Here is a 25,884-nt window from a genome sequence, read left to right as displayed (position 1 = left end):
GATTAACTTTTCTGCATTTAGAATTCTTGGTTAGTAGTTTTTCTTTTAGCTATTGAACACACCATTCCACTGTCTTCTTTCTCCAGTGTTTCTGAGAAGTCGATTGTTAATTGTATCATTGTTTCCCTGGACGTTATTTCCCTGAGTCATTTTTCTCTTGTGCTCGCAAAATTTTTTGTCTTTAAAGTTTATGGTATATTAAGGTGAGGATCTCATTGTGTTTAGTCCTACTTGGAGTTCATTAAGATTCTTGGATCTGTAGATTGATGTTTATCAAATATGGATGGTTTTGGCCATTATTTTCTCAAATATTTTTTCTGGCCCTTTCTTTTTCTTCTTTCCTTCTGGGACTGCCATTTCCCTATGTTGGTGTGCTTGAGGTTGCCCACTGGCCTCGAAGGCTCTGTTCACTTTTTTCAATTCTTTTTTCTCTCTAGTCTTCAGAATTGGATTTTGTGATCTATGTTCAAGTCCACTGATTCTTTTTTCTACCATTCTCAAGTCTACAGTTGAGACCATCCAAGTAAATGTTTCATTTAAGTTATTGCAGTTTTCAACCACAGAACTTCCATTTGGTTGTTATATTGGTTGATTTTATTGATATTTATTTTTACAAGTCATAATGATATTTTGCTTCAATTCTTTAATTATAATTTCCTGTAATTCTCTTAACATTTAAAAAATAGCTTCCATGCAGTCTCTGCTAAGTTCAACATCTGATCTACCTAGGGACAGCTTCTAGTGACTGGTTTTGTTTTGTTTTTTTTCCCGAAAATGGGTTATATTTTTTTGTTTGCATATACATCTCATGTTTTTGTAGCAAACTGCACATTTCAGATAATACATTGTACAACTTTAGATTCTGGTTTTTCCCTCCGAGAGTTACTTGTGTTTGTTTTTAGTAACTTGTCTGGATTTAACCTGTGGAATATATCTCCCCAATAGTGTAAGAGACTAATATCTCTGCTGAGATTTTAATTTAGTTTTTGAGATAATTTTAGATTCACATGCAGCTTAAGAAAATAATACAGAGAGATGCCTTGTGACTATATCAAGTTTTCCCCAATGGCAATATCTTATAAAGCTACAGTACAATATTACAACCAGGATATTGATGCTGATATTCTAAGTACATACAGTTCCACAAGGATCTCTCTTGTCCATTTATAACCACATCTACCTACCCACTCCCACTTCTAACTCTTGACAACCATTAAAGTATGTTCACCAGCCGGGCTCGTTGTCTCAGCCTGTAATCCCATGCCTTTGGGAGGCTGAGGTGAGTGGATTGCCTGAGCCCGCGGGTTCGAGTCCCGCCTGGGCAACTTGGCGAGACCTCATCTCTACAATAAATCAAAAAATTAGCTGGACGTGGTAGCGCATGCCTGTAATTCCAGCTACTTGGAAGGCTGAGGCAGAAGGATCGCCGGAGCCCAGCAGGTAGAGCGGACACTGCACTCCAGTCTGGGCGACAGAGTGAGACTCCAACTCAAAAAAAATTTTAAAATTATAAAATTAAATAAATAAAAAGTATGTTCACCAATTCTATAATTTTGTCATTTCAAGAAAGTTATATGTGGAATAACATAGTATGTGGTTATTTTAAACCGGCTTATTTTATTCAGCATAATGCCTTTGAGATTGACTTGAAATGTGTTCACTTCCTTTATTACTAAATGGTGCCAAAGTTTGTTTAACCATGCACCCACTGAAAACATCTGGGGTTTTTCCTAGTTTTTAGCTAGCATGAATACAGTGGTTATGAACATTCATGTATGGGTTGTTCTGTAAACATACATTTGCAAAAGTACTATTTCTGGATTGAATGGCAGTTGCAGGCTTAGTTTTATAAGAAATGCTACGCCATTTTCCATTCCCACCAGCAATGTATGAGTAATTCAGTTTTTCGGTATTCTCACCAGTATTTGGTGGTGTCACTGATTTTTATGTTATCAATTCTGATAGGCATGCAGTAATATCTAATTGTGATTTTAATTTTCATTTTCCTGATAGCTACATAAGAGACTGTTTACTTGTGATCTGTATATCCTCTTCAGTGAAAGTCCGCTCGTGTCTATTGCTCATTTTCTAGCTGGACTTTTTAACTGCTGAATTCTGAAAGTTCTTTAAATATTCTAGATGGCTGTCTTTTGTTGGAAACATGGTTTGCTAATATTTTCTCCAAGCCTGTAACTTGTTTTTTCACTGTCTTAAGAGTGTCTTTCACAGAGCAAGAGTTTATTTTGATGAAGTCCAATTTGTCAATTTCCCCTTTTATGAGTTGTGTTTGTGGTGCCGAGTGTAAGCAGTATTTGCCTAGCCCTAGATCTTGAAGATTTTTGTGTTGTTTTCTAAAAGTTTTATAGTTTTACATTTAAGTCCATGATTAATTTTTAAGTTAATTTTTGCCTAATGTGTGAGACTCAGATCAAGGTTTTTGGTTTTTTTTTTTTCTTTTTTGGTGTTTTTTTAATGTGTGGTTTTTAAATTTTTTATTTATTTGGTCTATAAACAATATGCAAATAAATGCTTCAGCACAATTTGTTGAAATGACTATCTTTCTTCCACTAAATTGCTTTTGCACATTTATAAAAATATCAGGTGGGCATATTTGTGTGGGCCTATTTCTGTGTTCTCTGTTGTTTCATTGATCTATGTCTCTGCCCTTTCTACCAATACTTTACTAGTATCATTATTGTAGTTATATAATAAGCCTTAATATCAGGTAGAGTGATTCCTCACACTTTACTATTCTTTTTCAAGAACGGGAGATGTATTTCTGAATTTTAGTTATTCTAGGGCCTGTACCCATACTTCTAAGTTTGGTGGTGTCTAAAAAAAAAAAACAACAACAACAAACTCTTACTGGAATTTTGACAGGAACTGCTTTAAACCTATAAGTCAATTTGGCAAGAATTGACATCTTTACTATGCTGAGACTTCCAATCCATGAACACAGTATGTCTTCCCATTTATTTAGATGTTCTCTGATTACTTTCATCAGTTTTGTAGTGTTCAGCATACAAGTCCTGTCTATCCTTTGTCAGATGTATACCTAAGTATTTTTAAACACTTGTAGATGGTACTGTATTTTTTATTTTGATTTCCATTTTTCGTTGAAAACTAGACATTTTAGATGTCTTGTGGGAACTTTGGCTATTTTTCACCCGACGGTGGTGATAGTTGTTGTTGTAAATTGCCTAGGCAATCTGTAGAATCTCTCTTCTCCACGGTTCGTGGCCCGGGATGGCTCCACTTGCTTTTTTTAAATTTATATTTTCATTTTTGATAAAATAAAAATTTCACAGGGATTGCCCCTGAGTCTGCATAGCATAGTTGTCAGCCCATGACTGGGCAGATTCTGCTCAAACACCTTGAGCAAGTTAGGTTTTCACCCTTTGCCAAAGGATCAGCTGGGAGTCCTACCTCTCAGGAATAGCCCTAGTGGGTAAGTCAGCCACCTGGGGGACTTTTTGCCTTGCTTAGACTTTTAATATCTCTTTTTCTGGAGTCTAACCCAGGCCAAAATCTCTACTGCTGCTGTCACTAAAAGTCACATATCCCACATTACCTACATATCGAACAATTCTGCCCAGTTTCTCGGTTGCTCACTGTGTTTTTGGCTTATTATTTCCAGTTCATACCATGAATCATCCATCACAAGCCACCCACCTAGCCCAACGTATGGCATGTTTTTGCAGTACCACTAACTTTGTGAGTACAATTTCTTATGTCCCAGAGTATAGGCTATCATTTTTTGTATCTGGGTATGGCAAACACGTACAGGACAATGGGTAAGATCAGTTACTCCTTCTGGTTCCCATGGCATTCTGTGCATTGTTTGTGTGTGAGATGGTGCATGCAGAAAAAGGAATGGGGTTATAAGTGTACCACTTGTCTCCCAGTCTCAGTATCTGCCTGGGTGGGACCAGGGCTTCCTTAAGTACCAGATGGATGTCTTCGGGGGCAGGGCATCCCTCTGGGGGACAGCAAGAGGCATAGAACACAGGCTGGTGTATGGGTCAGGGGATAACACCTGCCGTAAGTGCCCAGAGTTAGGTTGAAAGTCAAAAGCTGAGGCGATCAGGAACCTCAGTCTCGGCAGGAAGCTGGAGCCTTGGTTTCCAATAGGGTAATGACACTCCCTCGGGGTCACTTTAGAAGTTTGAGGGCTTTGAGGTCATCGCAATACTAGCAAGCCACTCCTGGGATGAAGACATTGATAGTGGAAAGATGTCACAAGTTCCACGTGGCTTCCAGTGTCCTATCCAACATTCACGTAGAGATGAAAAATGCTTATCATTATTTGAGTCTGGTACCTAACTCTATTTTACACAAAGTACCTTTTGCACCGTTTTAACACACACTATATTTTCCAGCAATGCAACCAATGAGAGAAGAGTGTACTTTTGGGGGAGAAACTTACCAACAAAAATCTCCAGCAGCCCTGTCATAGGATTCGGAGTGCCCCATTTAAACCCCTCACCTGTCACTCTGTACGTAAAACCATCCCATTCACACGGTCATCTCCAGAACAATTGTGGAAACTCACCTGCTGTTGCTTTTAGGGCGATTCCAGTCGTATATTCGGTGGGATGAAACGGGCCAAGGAGTCCCTGATGCCCTAAGTGTGTCCAGGTGGCCTTCAGTTTCCCCAACACTAGCGGCTGGACCAGAGGGAAAGGGAGCAGACCACGGCAGTGCCCATCACATATGCCAAAGTAAAAGTGGCAGGGACCACTGTGCCGAGGACCAGGGCAATTGAGCCACGGGAGATGGATTACCCAGCTTCTACAGAAATGATATATGTGACCCAGTCTCACGGTCATGAAGATGTTGCAAGACCCAGCTGAAGGACAAGGACAGAAGCATACAGAACCAAGTGCCTCTGAGAAGGGATTTCCAGACCCAGCAGGTGGTCTGAGAGTAGGCTGGAGATGAAGGGGTTGGGGAGTAATGAATTGTTGGATGGACAGAACATTAAAGGCACAGAACTTTTAACTAGGGCAATTTCCCTAGCTTCTTCTATGTGCCTTTTTCTTGAGATTAATGGCTTCTTCTGCTTTAAAATGGAGGTCGACTCAACCCGGAGAGATTGCAACTTGCCAAAAACGACACAATGAATTCTTGATAGCTAGAACGTTGGCGTTCAGACTCAGAAACCTCTCAGCTGTGAGGGATCTTATCTAGATAAATGTTTTTGAAACTGCAGGCTGCCTTCCATTTGTGGGCCGCATAATCAATTTAGTGGCCACATTCAGTGTTTTGGTTTAAACAGAAGAGACTAAAATTAAAAATACAGTGTGTGTCCTATGTAATGAGAGTGATTATCATTTCATGAGATTTGTGTTATACACACATCCTTTTGGAGACGGATTCTCATACACCCAACGAATGCTAAGAAGCCATAGCATAAGCAGCACCGGTTAATGACAGACCAGAGCTTAGGGGAGAACCCTGGTCCTTTATTAGCTCTCCTCTCTCAAAGGGTGACCAGAGGAGACCCACTAGCCATATTTTCAGACACCTCCCCTTACCACGTCCCGACATGACACATTTGCTGTGTGCCGCACACTATATTAGCATGCAGAATCCCCATCATATTAAAGTAGGTCCTGTTATCCCTGTTTTAACAGATGAGGAAACGTGGGCACAAGAGGTTAAGCCACCTGGTCAAAGTCACACAGCCTGCAGGAGTCAGCGCCTAGGCTCAGTTCTGAGACCTCCCTTCCTGGATCACCAGTGAAGCAGATCCCTGCACGGCCTCTTGCAGGACACCCCTCTGGGACCCCTCTGGCAGCAGACAAGGAATCTTGCCCTTGGGTGGGAAGACAGGTCCCTGCAAGACTCCCAGCCTCCACCCAGCAATAAGCCGGGGCCTCTAAGTGCAGCTTCTGTGCATCAGAAGCACAGTCCCTGTCCTTCACATGGAATGTCTTGGTCTAAACTCCCCCATTTGTGTTCCTTCAAGTCACACTTCTTCCAAGATGCCTTCTGCAACCACCCCAACGGAGATGTCATGTGTCATTCTCTACCCTGGTAATCTTTATCTCACCATTATCTGCCACTAGATGATAAATATATTTATGTGTTTGCGGGTTGTCTCCCTTACTAAGTGCCAAAAGAACAAGTATTGTGTCTGCGAACTGCTGTATCCTCAGTTCTTACAACAATAAGGGAACATAAAAGTAGCCCAGGAAATATCTGTTATTGAATAAGCAAAAGAGCCTGGAGAAAAGAGGCTGAATATCAACTGCAAAACTCAACCCCTACTTTTCCTTTGGACATAGCACAATTTACTGCCATCTGTTCTTCAACAACTTGAAACCACTCTAACTCTCCCATAATCAACAACCAGCATGGTAGATGGAGTGTAGGGTCTTCAGAGGCGAAAAGGTGAGCTCTCACAAATGGCCTTAGGTAGGTTTCTTTGAGACGGCAACTAAGTTCACAATGAGCCTGACTAGACTGTGCAGTGCTCCTGCGGTCTGTGCTTTTTGGTCATCCTCGCTCCCCTGTGAGTCTGAGGGAACTGAAGGCACAGTGAGCCCACCAGGAAAATGAAATGGTTTTAAAGCAAAATCTCTGGCTTTGACAACTTGCTATGTGTACGAACTTAAACAGGCTGCAGAACACAGAAGGGAGCGATGTGAGCTCTTATTCTGTACTGCGATGGAAACGAACGCCACACACAAGAACATACGAGAACAAGGAGAGACCAGTGAACAGCACAGCATTCCAAGCATACTGTTCCACTTGTTATAGGCAGAAGGCAGGAAGAGGTGAAGGAGGGTCGAAACAAAGGGCCCATTGAGGTATCACCTTCCCCAATGCTGTTCCTGTCCCAGAGAGTGCCTTGAGACTGACCTCATGACCCTGGCACCTGCCAGGAAGGAAGAGAAGAGACATGGAGCTCCTGCCTGTTGGAAAAGGGAAGGATTCACGTAAGTGAACACGATCTCCCTTTAGCTACAGAAACCACAGAGGATGCACTGTCCTGGCAAAGGAGGCCCAGCACATGTCAGAGTGCTGCAACAGGAGACAGCAGAGCGGGCAGGGAGTCTGCTAACTGGTAACTCAGGATCAGTGCACACTAAAGGTTTATGCAACCAAGAAAGGTGTCTCTATCCTATGCTCCTTATTGGTCTGTATTTAATACTTACTTCCTCAGGGCAGGATTAGGGTCAGGTCATTGAGTACTTGTGGATCTCGTAAACTACAAAAGTTTTGTATTCTCAGGGAGAAGACCCATGTGCTTGGTGAGGCCACCTAAATAAAAAACACAGCCCAGCCCTCATCTTAGGACAGGTAACACTTCAAAAGAGCAGCTTGCAAAACACCCTCAGTTGCTTCTTGTGTATGTTCTTGCCTTAGAAAAAGTCCATCAAGAAAAAATTAAAATTAAAAAATTTTACAAAAAGAAAACACCCATCAGACTAGAGAAAGAGGAGACAGCAAATAAATTCATGTTTTATTCTGTAAAGCACATATGCACATATTCAAACACGGAAAATTAATCTGGGAGTGAATGCCATAACAGATCAGCTACTGACCATCATGCAGCAAGATAAGTGAAATGGATCCGCTGGCCCTCGTAACCCCACAGTGCCTGCAGGAGGGTTGAAAAACCAGGATGCTGAATCCCCACATACTGCCAAAGAAAATGCAACAGAAACGGCAGGTTCCTGACAACAAGAAAAACTTACAATAGAATCAAAACTGATTCAAGTCATACAGTGAAAGGACAAAAGGAAAAAGGAAAGAGATCAATATGATCTGAAACAATCATTTTAATAATAGTTGCTGACCTTTTATTGGACCCCCAGTCCAAGATGCCTGAGGATGAGCCATCGCTCCTGTGTGGGGTCACCCCTGAATGGCAAACGGACCCGTCTGCAACACTCTTCTAATCCTGAGGCCCACCAGCAAGCTGCAGCTGAGGATTGGGTCTTGGAATGCCCAGATAGTAACAGGTCCCCTGGACTTCTCAAGATTCTGCAGAAGTCTCTTCAGGTATGAAGCCTCTTAACCCTGGTCCCACGGCCGCCTCTCTTCCCCAGTCTTCCTTTATACAGCTGAGTGACTCTGTGTTTCTATAAGATCTTTGAGAATTACCTGGTAGGGTGAATGTGGGACTTTAAAGTGTGTGTCCTGGCCTTCAGACAAACCATATTGTCCAGGCATTTCTGGCACTTCCTTTCCTCATGCCTAACTGTGTCATTCCTCCCCTGGCTATAGATCCTAGCCATTCCCTGTAATTAAAACAAGGGTAATTAATACTAGCAACAAGCTGGATCGAATCAACCAGTGAAACTGACTTTTTTCACTTGTCTTTTTCCTTTTATACTACTCTGCCAGTTATAAATCCATCCCTATAACTCTGCTTCATTGGAATTTTATTGATTCAGTAGCAGCTTAGTCTAAAAATCTGATGGTCCTAATGATACTGACGTTTCTAAAGGCCAAGCCAAATGACGCTCTCTCCGTCTTGTCTCATAAGGGTCTCTAAAGAGAAAACTAAATTAACAAGTTAGCCATGCATCACACAAACAACTTGTATCATACAAAAAAAAAAACAAGACTGGATAGACAAATACGATTAGTGTGCTTGAAATATACTAAAAGGAAAAAAAGAAATACCAATGTATCAAGTTACTACAGTGATTATTTTAACAATCCTCAGTAAAAGCCCACAATTGTTTTCTATTCAGGAATGCCTGGGATAAAGTGTTCTAGGCCAATGTATTCCAGACCTCAGGAACTAATTCTAGTTTAGAACAGACTACAGACCTACAGTTAAGGAAAAGAAGCGCTGAGAGTCATCTCCACGGTTTTAATTGCCCTTCTGTTATAACACTGCCTGGGAGATCACAAAAGTCATTAATGACAATGAGTTATTAAGAAAAACAGTAAGAATACAAGTAACAAGAAAGGACAAAAAAATGTAATGCAGTTTCCTTAAAAAATGAAGAAGGATTAGAAGGGTAAAAGGGAAGAGGAACTAGATGATTAAATGTTATAAAAAATGCTTTTGGTTTTCTCTAATAAATGACAAATCAGAATTGCATTCCTTCAAACTTCACAGGCATCGTTTTCATAATGTTACTGATTTGCTAATTGCCATTTGCCTTCTGAAGAGATGTTAGTTGCATAAAAATAAGTGCCAAAAAAAAAAAGGAAGAAAGAAAATCCACCCACTCTTCAAAAAAAACAAGAAACCCTTTCATGACTATTAGACTAAACCATCATTCTCTTTTTCCATACAGTCATCTGCAGTCCAGAAAGCAGAACAGCTCATTATTACTCTTACTCTTAGAGCCATATACTTAATTTTTAAGCCCTTTGAGTGAGGAAGCTGCTTTAACTTTCATAATAGAGGGAAGGGGCAACAGAGAACCAAAAGAGAGAACATTCTGTGCCAACTCAAACAAGACAAGGTTCCTCACCAACCATGTGGAAAATGAAACTTAGATCTTTACCATGTAGGTGACTTTAAATATTTAACTTTTTACTCAGAATAAAAGCACAAGTCTGTCCTAACTAGAGTAGTATTAAAATGTGACTATTTTATTTTTCTTCAAAAAGAAAAAAAAATAAACTTAGATGGGTATGTTTCCTTGCAAGCAAAATGGAAAAAAAGGTATTACTCTTGTTACTATGATTATTAAGCCACAGACACATAAAATCCACAAAATGGATTGGTGGCTTTGGAAATGCAATATCATATCAAAGGTGCAGACTGCTTCAAACATTCTGTACATATCAAGATGAAACAAGAACCAAATCAAACTTCAACCCCACCAGCAACAAAATGTGCCTATGACCTTGGGAAAAATATCATGACCTGCTCCAATGCAGCAAGACCCACAAATCCTCTCTAGTGCTACACTGAAATATCCCACCAGGTCCACGAGTCCACAGGTGAGGTTGAAGGGCTCTGGCTGCACCCAGTGCAAAGCACGTGCATCATTGGACCAATTCCCGAATAGATTTTTATAAATATGTACAAATCAGTTACAGGCACTTGAAATGTCTTTGGCTGGAATAACCCAACATTGCAAGATAATGTATTCACAGAGTGTCCAGGCCCAGGCTGGGTTCAGCAGGCAATGATTATGGTTCTCTCAGTCTTCCTCAAAAACAAGGAGCTGTGGGATTAGGCTTCAGCCAAAGCCACCTAGAAGAGAACAAGACAAGCAATCCAGTCAAACAGGGAAGCCCAGGGAACTCAGCCCCAGTGGCACCCTTGAGGGTTCCAGCCCCAATCAAAGTCCTGGTAGCCACCCTGGCTGCATCTACTAGACAGAGACATTATAAAATCCCCAAGAAAAAAAATCTCCTCTAGGAAGAAATGAACAGAAATCTAAGTCTCTTGCAAGATGCAGTTGATCTGTGGAACCACCATGCTGAGACAGCACTGTTTTTAAACCCTGCTCAGCATTCCTTTGATTTCTCATGTTGACGAAGTAGAGGAGCGGCAGTCTATCCAGGGTCAGTGGTGCTCCAGTGGGTATTTGGGGACAACTGTCACAGTAAGCCCCTTCCTTTTAACAGTTAAGAAGTCTTGGGCATATGATTGATGGTCCAAGGCCAGGCATGGTGGTTCACGCCTATAATCCCAGCACTTTGGGAGGACGAGGTGAGAGGATTTCCTGAGACCACGGGTTCAAGACCAGCCTGGGCAACTTGGCGAGACCTCATCTCTACAATAAATCAAAAAATTAGCAGTGCATGGTGGCTCATGCCTGTAGTTCCAGCTACTTGGATGGCCGAGGTGGAAGAATCACTTCAGCCCAGCAGGCCATGAGTGTGCCACCGCACTCCAGCCTGGAAGACAGAGTGAGACTCCATCTCCAAAAAAAAAAGAGCCGGGCTCAGTGGTTCAGCCTGTAATCCTGCGCCTTTGGGAGGCTGAGGTGAGGGGAATGCCTGAGCCCGCGGGTTCGAGACCCGCCTGGGCAGCGAGACCTCATCTCTACAATAAATCAAAAAATCAGCTGGGCATGGTAGCGCGCGCCTGTAATTCCGGCCACTTGGAAGGCTGAGGCGGAAGGATCGCTGGAGCCAAAAAGAGGCTGGGCATGGTGGCTCAAGCCTGTAATCCCAGCACTTTGGTAGGTCGAGGTGAGAGGATTGCCTGAGCCCATGGGTTCACAACCAGCCTGGGCAACTTGGTGAGATCTCATCTCTACAAAAATTAAAAAAAAAAAAAAAAAGCTGGGCATGGTGGCACATGCCTGTAGTTCCAGCTACTTGGAAGGCTAAGAAAGAAGGTTCACCTGAGTCTAGCAGGTTTAGGTTGCAGTGACTGTGAGAGTGCCACTGCACTCCAGCCTGGGCGATGGAATGAGACTCCAACTCAAAAAAAAAAAAGAAAAAAAATCCAATGACATATTTTAGGCTGAGGGTAAAGACTACTTCTAATGAAAAGATAGAAACTACAGGTGGCCTTTTGTATCCACAGGTTATGCATCTGCAGATTCAACCAATCATGGATTGAAATACTTGAAAGAAAAATCCAGTAAATAACAACACAACAAGAAAAATAGATAAAAATTTTAAAAAGTATAACAACTATTTACATAGCATTGCTATTGCATTGGATATTACAAGTAATCTAGAGGTGATTTAAAGTGTACAGGAGGATGTATGTAAGTTACATGCAAATACCATGCCAAGGGACGTTGAACATTCACGGATTTTGGTATCTGCGGGAGTCCTGGAACCAATCCCCCTTGGATACTAAGGGATGACTGTAATTTCTTTGGAGGGAAGGTGTCACCCTCAATAAATGGAGTAAGGACCAACTGGTAATTTCTGTATACAGAGGCCTCTAGCAAAATGCTGTGACAGACCCCAGCCACCGCTCACCTTCTCAGGACAAAATTCAGGATTGCTCTGACGCAATTTGCTGGGTCTGCCTTTGATAACAGCATAGCAAAACATCGTTATCACCATCACGAAGAGAAAATAACTGGTGTGCATGAGATGCAAATTTATTAATGAACGGTCATCCTAAATAAGAAAAAAGGAACATCTGCGTTGAGTTTACTCAAAGATTTTAATGCTGGGTTTCTGGAGACAGGATTCACAACCACCAGACTTGCCTCAACTTTCATTCTTAAGCGGGAAGAGGAGGTTTCTCTTTTTGTCTCCAAAACAACCAAAACTGGATCTCATTAAGTAAAGACATGGTGCTCCTGAGCGATCCTTGCTGGAGACGACCCACACTCCTTCCTAATGCTGTCCTCTGTCCTGGCAAAAGCCTTTATCTTTTTTTTTTTTTTTTTTTTTTTTTTGAGTTGGAGTCTCACTCTGTCGCCCAGAATGGAGTGCAGTGGCCGCTCCCAGCCACCGCAGCCTCGACCTACTGGGCTCCGGCGATCCTTCCACCTCAGCCTTCCAAGTAGCCGGAATTACAGGCACGCGCTACCATGCCCGGCTGATTTTTTGATTTATTGTAGAGATGAGGTCTCACTGCCCAGGCGGGTCTCGAACCCGCGGGCTCAGGCAATCCACTCACCTCAGCCTCCCAAAGGCGCGGGATTACAGGCTGAGCCACCGAGCCCGGCTGAGACTTCATCTTTAACCTCCAGCCCTCTCTGGACATACCCTCTTCCTCCAATTGCCCTCAGGTTGCACAGCTGACAGCCCGAGCCTGTGTTCCGACTTCCTGGTCACTCCCCGCTAGGAAGGCCTCAGCACATTACCTCTCCCCAAAGGCAGCTTCCTTCCTTCTGCTTGTTCCCACTTTTCGAAGTCCCTGTCTGAAAATACTGAGTTCATTCTCGATTCATGCCTTTTTGACCTCCCACATGCAATCCCTCTCCAAGCCCTGCAAGTTGTTAGAGACGCCAGATATGCTTGCATTCCTTTTCCTCTCACATCCCATCCTCACACTGGCCTTGGGTTCCCTCCCATTCACCACATCAGGGAGCAGCCTGGGCCTCCTAATGCACAGCTTGACCAACCCCTGCAGATCAATGCAGGAGAAAGGCCAAATGCTTCCGTGAGGAATGAAGAACCTTCTGGAACTTGGCCTCTGCCTGATCAGGCCATCCAGTTGATCTCTACTCTGCTCATTTCTGCAGGTCCCTGGCCTACCAACTACCACCACCTGATAGTAGTGAGCCACAGAAAAGGGACAAGGACCAGGCCAAAAGAAGAGAAAACGAGCTAACAGAAAGAAAGACTAACAAGGGGATTCACAAAATATCACTGAAGTCTGTTAACAGTGGGCTCAGGTGGAAGCAGGAAGCTAAGTTAGCACATCACCTGCTAGACGAAGTGTTTTCTTCTCCTTTCCTCTTTGGTAGTTAAATCCTATTCACCTCCATATCTAGCCAAAGAGTCATCTTCTTTTACTACTTACTTCTACCTTTCTAAACTCCAAACAGCACTATTTATTGTTCATATTGACACTAACCGAGTGTTCTTCTATGAATGATAGTGTGCATCGGTCCAAGACTATAAAAGCATCTCTTATAACCCCTATAAGTTAAGCAGTTGCTTAATAAATTGCTGCTGAACAAAATAGAAAACAAAGAAAAGAACCAAATTTTTCTTAACCAAAGGGTGACATGTTTTTCCAAGTCTTCATCACTCTGCCTAGTCTCGCAACCCAACCGAAAAGAGTGGCAAAGGCTAAGCTAACCCAAAAAAGCACACAGAGCCTACACCAACAGTTTCAGCACACACACACACACACACATTTTTTTCTCACTTACATCTGGAACAATAACTGTAAGCTTGGGATTTAAAGCATGATAGACTTTTCCAATGGCCCCCTTATAACACCAGAAGGGATTGTAATCTTGAGCATATTTTGTGTTGGCATCTCTGGCAGTTGTGAAGATCTTGTACCAGAGCGTGGCATTGCTGTATGTGTCAGGAACACAGTGCGGTGGCTGCCTGCAGGGGAAGAGAGGGAAAGACACATGCTCAGTGGCCTGAGACATTTACTTGTACCATCTCTACAGCGCCTGGCACGACATTAAACGTGGCAACACGTGTGGAAAGGAGAAATAAAATAGACATATATGATTTTCACGTCATGTTTCCTTGAGATAAATACCATTATATTTGAATTTTTTTTTTTTTTTTTTAATAAACATAACAGAAAAAGAAGCAAGCACCTGATATTCTGGAGCTTGAGTGTTGTATTTTTGCCTTCAGAATTCAATTCACATTCCACTCATATATGATGTGGTCAAAGGGGGTCTTGCCTCTTTTAAGCCTATATTCTCAAATTTGAAACTATTAGTTACAACTGGAAACCTTATACACAAACTTTTGCATCAGGCATTGTAACACCAAATAATGTTTCACTTATTGTTGGTGAGCTTGTCCTATAAACCTCTAAATGTCCAAAATAGATAAATCCCAGGATAATTCTTATTAAAAAAGGATTCACCGTAATTATTTTAAGTAGGCTATACCTAGGTATTTCACATATTTATTTATAGATCAGTACCTCCTTTACAGAGAAAAGAGAGGCCAACAAAAAAACCTAAACCCTTAAAGGCAAAGCAATAACACTGACTGCCACTCAAAAAAACTGAAGCAAAAGCTTCAGAAACAATACCTGTTTAATGGAAAGTAAGATCAATTTATACTCTTGATTTTAAAACTAGTTCTTCCAGGATAATGGAGATGAACAAAACTTTTATCTTTAAAAAGTTCTGATTACGGGTCACTCTGTTCATCAGATCAGTTCTTATTTATCTCTTCTGTAGCATGCTACTTCTACTCTTTCAGGAAAGACAGCCTAAGAACAGCCAATGACAACCAGAGGCTTTTACTGCCTTGCTGAAGCACTAACTTTCTGATATTCATTCAAATGCAGAATTTCCGCCTTTAGAACTTCAAATTAAACTGAAATAATCCTTTAGACAGGTCTGAAGAAATGCACAAAGAAATGCACCATGAGCTATTCTGAGAATGTACTGCTGCAGCAGCCCAGTCACACTCATGGCAAACAGAACCTCTCATGCACATACACTGGCTGCCAGGGACACTTACACAGTGACGGGGAACACACCAGGGGTGGCCGTGAGGGTCATGCAGGCTGTGAACACCACCTGCTCACAGTGACCGTGAAGAGCACAGTCCTCCGAGTTCCAAGATGTAGGCAGGGTAAAGGTAATGTTTATTTCCTCATGGGCTTCCCTGCCTATGAAAGAGAAATTGGGTGTTTTTTTTTTTGGTAAATAAAAGAATTCATATATTTATTATTCTCTGGGGTTTGAATAAATCCTGAAATCAAACCCACCCAGGAATCACCTATCAGCCCAGACACCCGCCTTTGTGGGATTTCAGGAACAAGAAGACTCCTGTGAGACCCATTCAACTAGTAGAGCCATAAAATAGCAGAGAGAAGCCACTTTTCAGCCAGGGCCTGGAGAAACAAGCAAAGCAGTTTCAGAGCTGGAAAGCTTGGGCTGAGTGAATTATCACCACTGTTTTAGCACTTATACAGTACTCTTACCATTTCAAACATCTCTTATATGTATTACTTTGCTGAAAATTTACGACTATCCAATGAACATGACAAAGAAGTATTACTTTCCTCCTTTTACATGTGAACAAACCAAGGCTCAGAGAGTCTAATACACTTAAGAAAGATCTGGCCAGGCTCAGTGGCTCAGCCTGTAATCCTGTGCCTTTGGGAGGCTGAGGTGAGTGGATTGCCTGAGCCCTCGGGTTCGAGACCCGCCTGGGCAGTGAGACCTCATCTCTACAATAAAATCAAAAAAATCAGCTGGGCATGGTAGCGCATGCCTGTAATTCCGGCTACTTGGAAGGCTGAGGCGGAAGGATCGCCGGAGCCCAGCAGGTAGAGGTTGCGGTGGCCAGGAGCGGCCACTGCATTCCAGTCTGGGCGACAGAGTGAGACTTCAACTCAAAAAAAAAAAAGAAAGGTGTGGTAAGTGATGTAGCTTAAGTTAAAACCAAGGTGTTCTAATGCCACACCAGAAGGAAAAGGTCTATTAGCTACATGGAAAACTCAGAAGTCACTCATACTTTAATTACCATAAGAATACTAGTAGTCAATAGGAGGCTGGGAGGCACTCATAAATTCCTTTAAGGACTTTTAAAAAAGGCTCTTCATAACCAAAGAACCAAAAGTTATTCTTCCAAGTCCCAGGCCTCCCGGGTGAAGCTGCTCCTAATTATTCCAGCATTCACTGCTTTCTCATCCTTTTGAATCACTTATGGTCTGTCAAGGGTTTAATACTAGTCAAAGGGCAGTGCTCTGTGTTTTATAGCTGTTTATTTTTCACATAATTTAACAAGCACTTATATAGCATTTTCTTTGTGCCAGGAACTATTATGAGTCTCTGATAAACGTTAACTCATGTTATCTGTGCCTCCTCTATAATCACAAAATTCCAAAGGGAAGAGACCAAATCTTAGGCATTTTCTAGGTTATAGACTAAGAATGATGTAGTATATTTGTGGGTAAGTATTGAAGACTCTAACAGGATAAACCTGAATAAAAATTATTGTAAATATTAAGACCAGAAATAAGCCTTATAGTTTTCTCAGTTTCTTATTCTTGCATGCTTTTATTGAGAAACAATTGCAAGCCAAGCACTTTCACTAAGAATTTTTTTTTTTTTTGAATTGGAGTCTCACTCTGTTGCCCAGACTGGAGGGCAGTGGCCGCTCCAGATCTTTCTGCCTCAGCCTTCTGAGTAGCCAGAATTACAGGTACGTGCTACCATGCCTGGCTGATTTTTTTATTTATTGTAGAAATGAGGTCTCGCCAAGTTTCCCAGGTGAGTCTCGAACCCGCGGACTCAGGCAATCCACTCACCTCAGCCTCCAAAAGCACGGGATTACAGTCTGAGCCACTGAGCCCGGCTCCTTCTTGAGTTCTAACATAATTTAAAATCAACAAAAGGAGATATGAACAAAAATAAGATAGCATGACGAGTAAAATCATACACTGCTTATCTTGTCTACCTTGTGATAGTTGTTGCCTGAGAAGTCTGAAAGTGGCTAACACATACCTGAAAGTCCAATTTGATGTCCTAGAATTGTCGAGTACAGGTGAGTGACATTGCGTGAATACCCTCCGAAGGGTTTGAGTGGGTCCAGGGTCAGAGTGATTGCCACTGAGATGTTAACTGGGCCTGAATCCTCCAAGGCCTGGGGGGACTGGGTGGATGCTCTGGCCTGTCCACTGGTCATTGTGCTTTCTGGAGTTGTGGTGTCATTTGTGAGATGCTTTAATGTTTCATTCTCTGATACACACAAGTCCAAATCATTAAACCGTAGCAGAAAAGTATTCCAATCCTTCAGTAAAGTGAAATAAAGAAAAACAATTGTGAGTAGTCCCAGTATCTCCACTACAGGAATGCAGTCACAAACCCTCAGCGTGGTATCACAGCACAACAGCAAACTATGATTCAGAGTCCATCTTTTACAACAGTGACAGCTCAGCATCATCTTCCTGCATTGGCAGAACAGTGTGAGTTTCCTAACACTTAATATTCATAATCTAAATATGAGTTCTTCATTGGCACAAGATATTCAATACACTGAAATCGAATCAACTTATTCAAGAAAATATATTTTTTAAAAATCCAGCATATTATACTTAGAGAAAATGACCTACCCTCAAAATCAAACTTGAAAAGAAAACGTGAACAAAAGTAATAAAACATAAAAAGCATTAAGCCAAACTAATTTATTAGTTACAATTAATTTTTTCTTAAAAATAAGGCCTCCTTAAAATAATTCTTCAGTGTCAATTCCATACATGCTGATCTCTGCCTCTAGAATATAAAATGGAATGCAAAACAGCAGTAAATACCAAAACACATTTGGTACCTTTTCCCCCTTGTCATGGACTTTTGATACCAACTGAGAACAGGAACAACTTCAAAAGGAAAGGTATAAGATGTTTTCAGCCTTCTCTTAATATCAACGACCTGTACTGATGATTTAAATCACAAGCAAGTTTAAAAACATATACAGCTAGTTATATCATGGTTACACAGATGCCAACATAAAAAAGAACCTGCTGGGGTTCTTTAATTTTAGCAGAAACCCAAAGTTGAACTCATGCTAAAACGGAAAAAAAAACCTAACTAGGCTGTTACATATAACTTCTTTCTCTCAAGCAACATTAGTTTACAAAGATGCCAAATGTGAAGACAAACCAAGTTACCTTTCCAATTATTCTAACACTAGTATTAATTTAAAATGCCATCGGAGCAATCTCCAAGCAGCCAAGTGGGTCCAACTTTGTAGCATCAGTATAACTGTAAGTGACATCTAGCACGACCGCAACTGGATCTATCAAGTTACATATTCTCTAACACCCACTCAGCAGACCATTCTAGTACTTTAGGGCTGCAAATGAACATTCTAGTCACAATGAAAACTCTGCAGTATCCTGGCAATTCTTTCCTGCAGAGATGGAGTCCAGCTGAACGCTCTGCTAAGACCAGTGGTTAAGATGAAGCCTGGATAATTAGCCCTTAACAATCAAAATGGGGCCTGGCATTGGCTTTCGCTGGCTGTTCAACAGGGACTCCAGCTGTGTAGGAATACAATGCTGAGATGCTGCAGAACTTTGGTTATGATACATTTAGTGATGTTCTTTTCAAATGAGGATCCTAGACGGCAGGAAAGGCAGTGGTGTATGGGGAAAGTTTGGGGGGTGTGAAACAGAAGTTGATACTGACTCTAACTTCAACTAGAATTGGATGGTCCCTAATTTGCTCTGGGCCTCAGTTTCTTTGTGTCTGGAATATGTAGGGCTGAGACTAGAGTGCAGCCTGTTTGTACAACCTTTATAGATTCAGGCAGGGTCAGAAAAGAGGGAGAATTAAATCAGCCAGTATGTCTCTTAGTAAGAAACTCTTTGCAAGGGTTTCATAGGATAAACAGCTAAAACTCATTAACTGTGTTAGAGAGAGTTTATGTGTGAAGGTTGTCCCTTCTGCCAAGATCTTATGATCCGTAACTCCAGAGAGCACAGGAGAAAGCTAGGATCTTGATTACACCGAGTGGAACTCTCCTCTTCATTGCAAAGCCAACACAATGCAGCAACAATGCAATCCCAACCACCCCCCATCCCCACCCCCACCCACAAACAAAATTCAAGAAGAAAGAACAAAAGAAGGTACTCAAGGAATCTACTAAGACAAGAACTAATTTGTCCTCAGAGAAACCCTATCTAGGCCAGGTGTGGTGGCTCATGCCTAAAATCCCAGCACCTTGGAGAGGTTGAGGCAGGAGGAATGCTTGAACCCAGGGGTTCAAGCCCAACCTGGGCAACATAGTGAGAATTTGTCTCTACAAAAAAATTAATAAATAAAATTTAAAAATAAAATAACTAGCCAAGTGTGGTGATGTGTGCCTATAGTCCCAGCTATTTGGGGGGCTAAAGTAGAAGGACAGGCTGAACCAGGAGGTCAAGGCTGTGGTGAACTGTGATCATGCCACTGTACTCCAGCCTGGGCAAGAGTGAGACCTCAACTCAAAAATAAAAAACCTTGGGCTGGGCAGGGTGGCTCAAGCCTGTAATCCCAGCACTTTGGGAGGCCGAGGCGAGAGGACTGCCTGAGCTCAGGGGTTTGAGACCAGCCTGGGCAACCTGGTGAGACAAATAAATCAATAAATCAAAAAAATAAGCCAGGTGTGGTAGCATGCATCTATAGTTCCAGATACTTGGCAGGCTGAAGCGGAAGAATCGCTCAGTGGGTCGAGGCTGCAGTGGCCATGAGCGTGCCACCGCACTCCAGCAGAAACCATATCTACCGGTAAATTCAGCATAATTTCCAATATGTAAAATAAGTGGATGACTAGGTATACTGTCGTTCACTTTTGTTAAACAAAAACTAATTTGTAATCTAACATGCAAATTACACATCTTTTAAAATCTACATTATTCGTGTTCAAACTATCATATGCCTAAATTAAGGATTAAAGACCAATGCCCCAATAATTTATTTTATTTTTTGAGTCACAGTCTCGCTCTGTCGCCCAAGCTGGAGTGCAGTGGCACAATCACAGCTACCACAGCCTCAACCTGCCGGGCTCAGATTAGTTGAGACTACAGGCACACAGCACTATGCCTAACTAAATTTTTTTTTTCAATTATAGAGACAAGATCTCACCATATTGCCCAGGCTGGTCTCGAACTCCTGAGTTAGGCAGTCCTCTTGCCTCAGCCTCCCAAAGTGCTGGGATTACAGGCATAAGCCACTGAACGCCAGTCCTAATTTTTTAAATTGCCCCAAATCCCAAAATATAAACTCTAAAAGTTTAAAGATAACTGATGTTTTTTTTTATTAAAAACAACAAATATATTTGAAAATAAGATCCTGCTTTCAAATTTCTTTATGCAATGAAAAAAGCCATCAGTACAGCTGACAAAACTCTACGATACATGGCTTTAAAATATCAAATGTTTAGTTTTCTAAAATTGAGATGACTTTGATACAAATCATTTTACAAATATACTCTCCAAAATACATCTGTTTCATTGCTAAAATACTCTAATTGAAACTGGTAGCATTATATAAATCAAACAATATCTATCTACCTAAATATTTCCTAACAAGGTGAGTCACTGGGAGGTGACAAAAAATTCTGAATACTGATCTTTCTCATCAGGAGAAAAAGTCAAAACTCAGGGACATTGTATGGAGAGCCAAAAGGCGTTCCTCTACTTTACAAGGCCGGACAGCCTGAGAGGAGAAGTTAGAACATTTGTACCTCTGCCATTTCTGGTGATTTAATCTCCTTGATTTTGAAGAAATAGCCCAGGGTCAGGAAAGCTATTGCCATGGCGCTCACACTGATCATAAAGACCACCAGGGGAGGCCGGCTGCTGATGTACACCTTCAGGTTCTCCAGGGGGTTGATGTTGAACATTATTCTGGTCAGCTCCACCTGAAAGAAATGAATCAGAAGACTTGTGGACTGATTTGCCAAAAGAAAGCTATGATTTTCACTTTTGTTTCTGTTAGTATTGTTGGGGGTGGGGGAACACTCATTAATGAATTTGGGAAAGATCTGATCTTAAGTCTATTCAAAAGACCAGAAGGAAAAAACAGTAAATGTTAACTGTCATTACCGCAAAGTGATAGGATCTTGAAAGATATGCATACTCCAACAAGGGTACCTGCATAATGAACGTTTGTATACCTAACCCTGAATTGTACCCCATATCTTTAAAATGAAAAAAGAAAGAAATGTATTCTCTTTCAGTTTGACTATTCTACATATTCTATAATGAATACCGCTACTTCCATATCACTTAAGAAAAGGTTTAGGTAGGTCAGTAATATGACACTAATACATGCCAACACATACAGAAATAAATTGGGGATGTTCTCATTTCCTAACAGCGAAAAGTTGAAGCTCTATTTATTCAACATTCTGTCCTGTTCACTGCCATATCACTCGAGACCAGCCCAGCACCTGGTCCTGAGTAGGCGCTCCATGAATACCGACTGAATTTCATCACCCCTCTCCTTAAAACCTTCCTGAGGCTTCCCGCCAGATCTAAGGAGAGGTCAGTGACAGCTCCCTGTCACGGCCCACAGGACTTCACAAGCCATCATCAAGTTCCCCTCTTTTCTCCTGAGTTCTGGCCACACTAGCTGTGCTATTTTTTTTAGGATCAGCTTGTCAACTTCTGCAAAGAATTCAGCTGAGACTTTGATAGGGATTGCACCAAATCCGTCAGTCAATTTGAGAAGTACTGTCATCTTAATAATGTTGTCTTCTAGTCCACGAACCTGGGATGTCGTCCCATTTATTTCAGTTTTCTTTACTTCAGCAAAGTTTTCTGTTTTCAAAGTATAAGCTTACACTTCTTTTGTTAAGTGTGTTCCTTTTAGTCTTGCAGTTTTTTAACATGACCAATCTGAAAGCTTTTGGCCTGGATGCCTTTCCCAAACATTTCTGCATGTTTGCTCTTCTTAAAATGCAGGTCTCTATTCAATAGTTTGCTCCGCAGAGCAGACCTTCTCGGACCACCCTCAGTCCCCAGTCTTTCAATATCCTGTCTTATTTCCTTCATCCTGTTTAGTGTTGGTCAGAAGTAAAATTATTTTTCTACTTGTTTACTGTCTATCATCCCTCATTTGAGAGCTCCATGCGAGCAGAGATTTTGCCTGTCTTGTTCACAGCCACACCCCTGACCTCTGGCCCTTAGAACATTAGGTGACACACAATAAGCACCTATGAATACAAGCACACTACAACATTAGCGAAAAGCAGTCTTTTAAAAATTGCAGCAGCTCTTCCATTTTAGAGACAAAAAGATGCATCAATAGTCCCTGATAACGAACAGCAACTACCTGCAACAAACCAGGCTGTGCATGCTGTCCTCACAAGAGTCACTTGAAATGGAAAATAGTATTTCTTCCCCTCTACCCAGAGGCAAACCCAGCCCTTAAATTGGCAAGTCCCATTACCCATGCATATTTTGTTAACTTTTACTACATGTGAATATACAAACAGAATTATTGACACTGTATTTGAAAATTTGGGGGAAATAAATGTACTGTCTATATCCTCATGCTATTTTTCATTCAAAATGTTTCTGAGATTTATCTCTGTTGGTCCATGTTGATTAGTCCACTGAATTTAACTGTATGTATGTGACTGTTCTCCAGCTGAGTCATCCCAAACTGAGGCACCCAACAAAGGCACTACAGCAGGTACAAGAGTGATTCTGGCACATGGAGGTCACAGAGTAGGGCCCTTCTTCAACTTGACTTAGTATCGTCAGACCATTCTCCAAAGGAGGTCAACCAGTTTACACTTTCCCCAGCAACGAAGGGGCTTGCTCCATTTTTCAATGTTTGTGCCAGCACTTGCTTGCTATTCTAACGCACATTGATTTGGACCAACAAGACAGATATGAAATGATATCCCTATTATTTCAAATGGCATCACCCTGAAACCAAGCACCTTTTCACTTTTTTCTCAGCTATTTAGGTTCATTCCTTTTTTTTTTTTTTTTTTGAGTTGGAGTCTCACTCTGTCACCCAGACTGGAGTGCAGTGGCCGCTCCCAGCCCCCGCAGCCTCGACCTGCTGGGCTCTGGTGATCCTTCTGCTTCAGCCTTCCGAGTGCTGGAACTACAGGCGCACGCTACCATGCCCGGCTAATAATTCTTTGATTTATTGTAGAGATGAGGTCTCGCCAGGTTGCCCAGGTGGGTCTCGAACCCGGGGCTCAGGCAATCCACTCACCTCAGCCTCCCAAAAGCGCGGGATTACAGGCTGAGCCACCGAGCCCAGCTTTTTTTTTTTTAAACGGTAGGAACGGCCTTTATTGGTTGCAGCGGGAAATGGAAGAGAAGTGGCACCTCCTGCTTCTGGGATGGCGTCTATAGACTGAGTCGCCGTCCTCCAAAAAAAGCTAGGTTCATTCTTAAGTGAACTGCCTGAATCCTTTGGCCATATACTAGCAGGGTGTTAGTCTACTTCTTATTAATGTTTTAGAATTCTTCTTATGTTCTGGATACTGATCCTTTAATGATTTTATGTTACATGTAACTAATCCAAGTCTGCAGAATTTCTTTAATATGGTTTTTGGTACTCTTTTGCCATATGAAAGGTCCTTGATGTTTTTACCAGCTTCATTGAAATGTAATTCACATGCCACCCAATTCACGCATTTAAAGCATACAATTCAATGATTTTTAGTATACTCATAGAATCTGGCTACAATCAATTTTCATCACCCCATTAAAAATCCCAAACCCCTTAGCAGTAACTCCCCATTTCCCCATCGTTAAGGCAACTATTAATGTACTTCCTGTCTCTAAGATTTGTTCACTGTGGACATTCTAAACAAATGGAACTGTATAATGTGGTCTTTTGTGACTTTTTCATTCAAGCATAATGTTTTCAAGATTGATCCATGCTGTAGCACTATTACCTGTATTTCATTCATTTTTAATATAGGAAAGATTTACACCTTGTATGAAATATTTATTTATAAACATTTCATCCATTCATCAGTAGATGGACATTTGGATTTCCATTTTAGCTACTATGATTAATCTTGGTATGAACAAGTGTGTGTTAAGTTTTTGTGTAAACGTGTTTTCATTTTTTTTGGCTATATATAGAGATATATATAAGCATATATAGATATATAGATATATATTTGCAAAAAATGTGTTTTATTTTTTCAACTTTCAGTGAAATGATGAATAGAAGTGGCAATAATAGAAATTCTTGCCCAAGTTCTGGTTTTAAATAAAACACTTTTAATGCTTCACTATGAAATATGGTATATGTTATAGGTTTCTTTTTCTTTTTTTTGATTTGGAGTCTCACTCTGTCACCCAGGCTGGAGTACAGTGGCATACTCACGGCCACCGCAGCCTCAACCTGCTAGGCTCAGATGATCCTTCTGTCTCAGCCTTCCAAGTAGCTGGAACTACAAGTATGCACCACCAGGCCCGCCTAGTTTTTTGAGTATTGTAGAGATGAGGTCTCGCCAAGCTGCCCAGGCTGGTCTCGAACCCGTGGGTTCAGGCAATCCTCTCACCTCGGCCTCCCAAAGTGCTGGAATTATAGGCATGAGCCACTGCACCCAGCCTATGTTACAGGCTTCTGATGGAAATCACTTACTAGGTTAAGGAAGTTCCTAGCTACCCTAAGTTTGTATTTTCATTATAAATGTTACAATTTAATGAATGCCTTACTTGCAAACTTTAAACAATAAGTTTTCCTCCTATAGTCTGTCAACATAAACTGTGCTGATCTTTTGCACACTGACTCATATTTGCACTCTTTGGATAAGTTTAATATAATTACGACTTTTAAAAACTATGCTGCTGGCCAGGCTCGGTGGCTCAGCCTGTAATCCCAGCACTTTGGGAGCCTGCAGGTTCGAGATCACCCCGGGCAACTTGGTGAGACCTTGTTTCTACAATAAATCAAAAATTAGCTGAGTGTGGACGCGCACGCCTGTAGTTCCAGCTACTTGGAAGGCTGAGGTAGAAGGATCACCGGAGTCCAGCAAGTCAATGCTGGGGTGGCCCTGAGTGTGCCACTGCACTCCAAGGTGGGCAACGGAGTGAGACTCCATCTTCCCCAAAAAAGAAAAGAAAACTATACTGCTGGCCAGGTACAGTAGCTCACACCCGTAATCCTGGCACTTTAGGAGGCTGAGGTGAGAGGACAGTATGAACCTAGAAGTTCAAGGCCAGCCTCAGCAACAAAGTGAGAATTCATCTCTACAAAACAGAACAAAAATCAAGAAATCAGCCAGGCATGGTGGGGCAAACCTGTGGCCCCAGCTACTCAGGAGGCTGAGGCAAGGACCAGCTAAGCCCAAGTGTCCAAAGCTGCAGTGGGCTGTGAGCCATGATCGTGCCACTACACTCCAGCCTGAGACCCCAACTCAAAAATAATAATACTTTTCAAAAAATAAAAACAATGCTGCTGATATACAAGGGGTGGGGGATCTAAAAAAAAACTTATTTATAAAAATTGTGCATTTATTTTTACAAGTTTTAAACTTCATTCACCTTCAAAGTGCTCTGTGTGATGCAATACACTTATCGAGATGGTTTTCCAACTGCTCAAAGCAATTTTTGAACTCATCCATTTTGATGTCTTTTAGTGCCTCTGCCATTTTTTGTTTCACCTTGTCCACACAGGCAAAACGTTTCCATTGGAGGACTTTTTTAACCGGGGGGGGGGGGGAAGCGCTTGGAGCAAGATCAGGTGAAAAGGGAAGATGGGGCACAGGGGTCATGCTATTTTTTTTTTTTTTGAGTTGGAGTCTCACTCTGTCGTCCAGACTGGAGTGCTAGGGCCGCTCCCGGCCACCGCAGCCTCGACCTGCTGGGCTCCGACGATCCTTCCACCTCAGCCTTCCGAGTAGCGG

At 41.8% G+C, this 25,884-nt stretch overlaps 1 protein-coding gene across 3 annotated transcripts in view; it reads right to left on the bottom strand.

The window, feature by feature from the left end:
* Positions 1 to 7,445: 7,445 nt before the first annotated feature.
* TMEM248 (transmembrane protein 248) overlaps positions 7,446 to 25,884 on the bottom strand; it is a 33,916-nt gene continuing 15,477 nt past the window's right edge. Inside the window, exons 2-7 of one of the 3 annotated variants that reach the window (XM_008057974.2) lie at positions 20,737 to 20,913; positions 17,016 to 17,301; positions 15,022 to 15,172; positions 13,728 to 13,911; positions 11,872 to 12,015; positions 7,446 to 10,177 (exon numbers count right to left, since the gene is read on the bottom strand). In XM_008057974.2, coding sequence (XP_008056165.1) covers positions 10,157 to 10,177; positions 11,872 to 12,015; positions 13,728 to 13,911; positions 15,022 to 15,172; positions 17,016 to 17,301; positions 20,737 to 20,895 — 945 coding nt within the window. In that variant the 5' untranslated portion in view covers positions 20,896 to 20,913 and the 3' untranslated portion in view covers positions 7,446 to 10,156. The remainder of the gene's footprint in view (positions 10,178 to 11,871; positions 12,016 to 13,727; positions 13,912 to 15,021; positions 15,173 to 17,015; positions 17,302 to 20,736; positions 20,914 to 25,884) is intronic. The other 2 variants (XM_021712299.1, XM_008057976.2) reach the window with 2 other exon arrangements.

This window comes from Carlito syrichta, unplaced genomic scaffold, assembly GCF_000164805.1.
Source record: "Carlito syrichta isolate Samal-C Ts95f unplaced genomic scaffold, Tarsius_syrichta-2.0.1 Scaffold303177, whole genome shotgun sequence".
Lineage (NCBI taxonomy): Eukaryota > Metazoa > Chordata > Mammalia > Primates > Tarsiidae > Carlito > Carlito syrichta.
The sequence above is the reverse complement of the archived record's forward strand: the minus strand, read 5'-3'. Positions and strand labels throughout refer to the sequence as shown.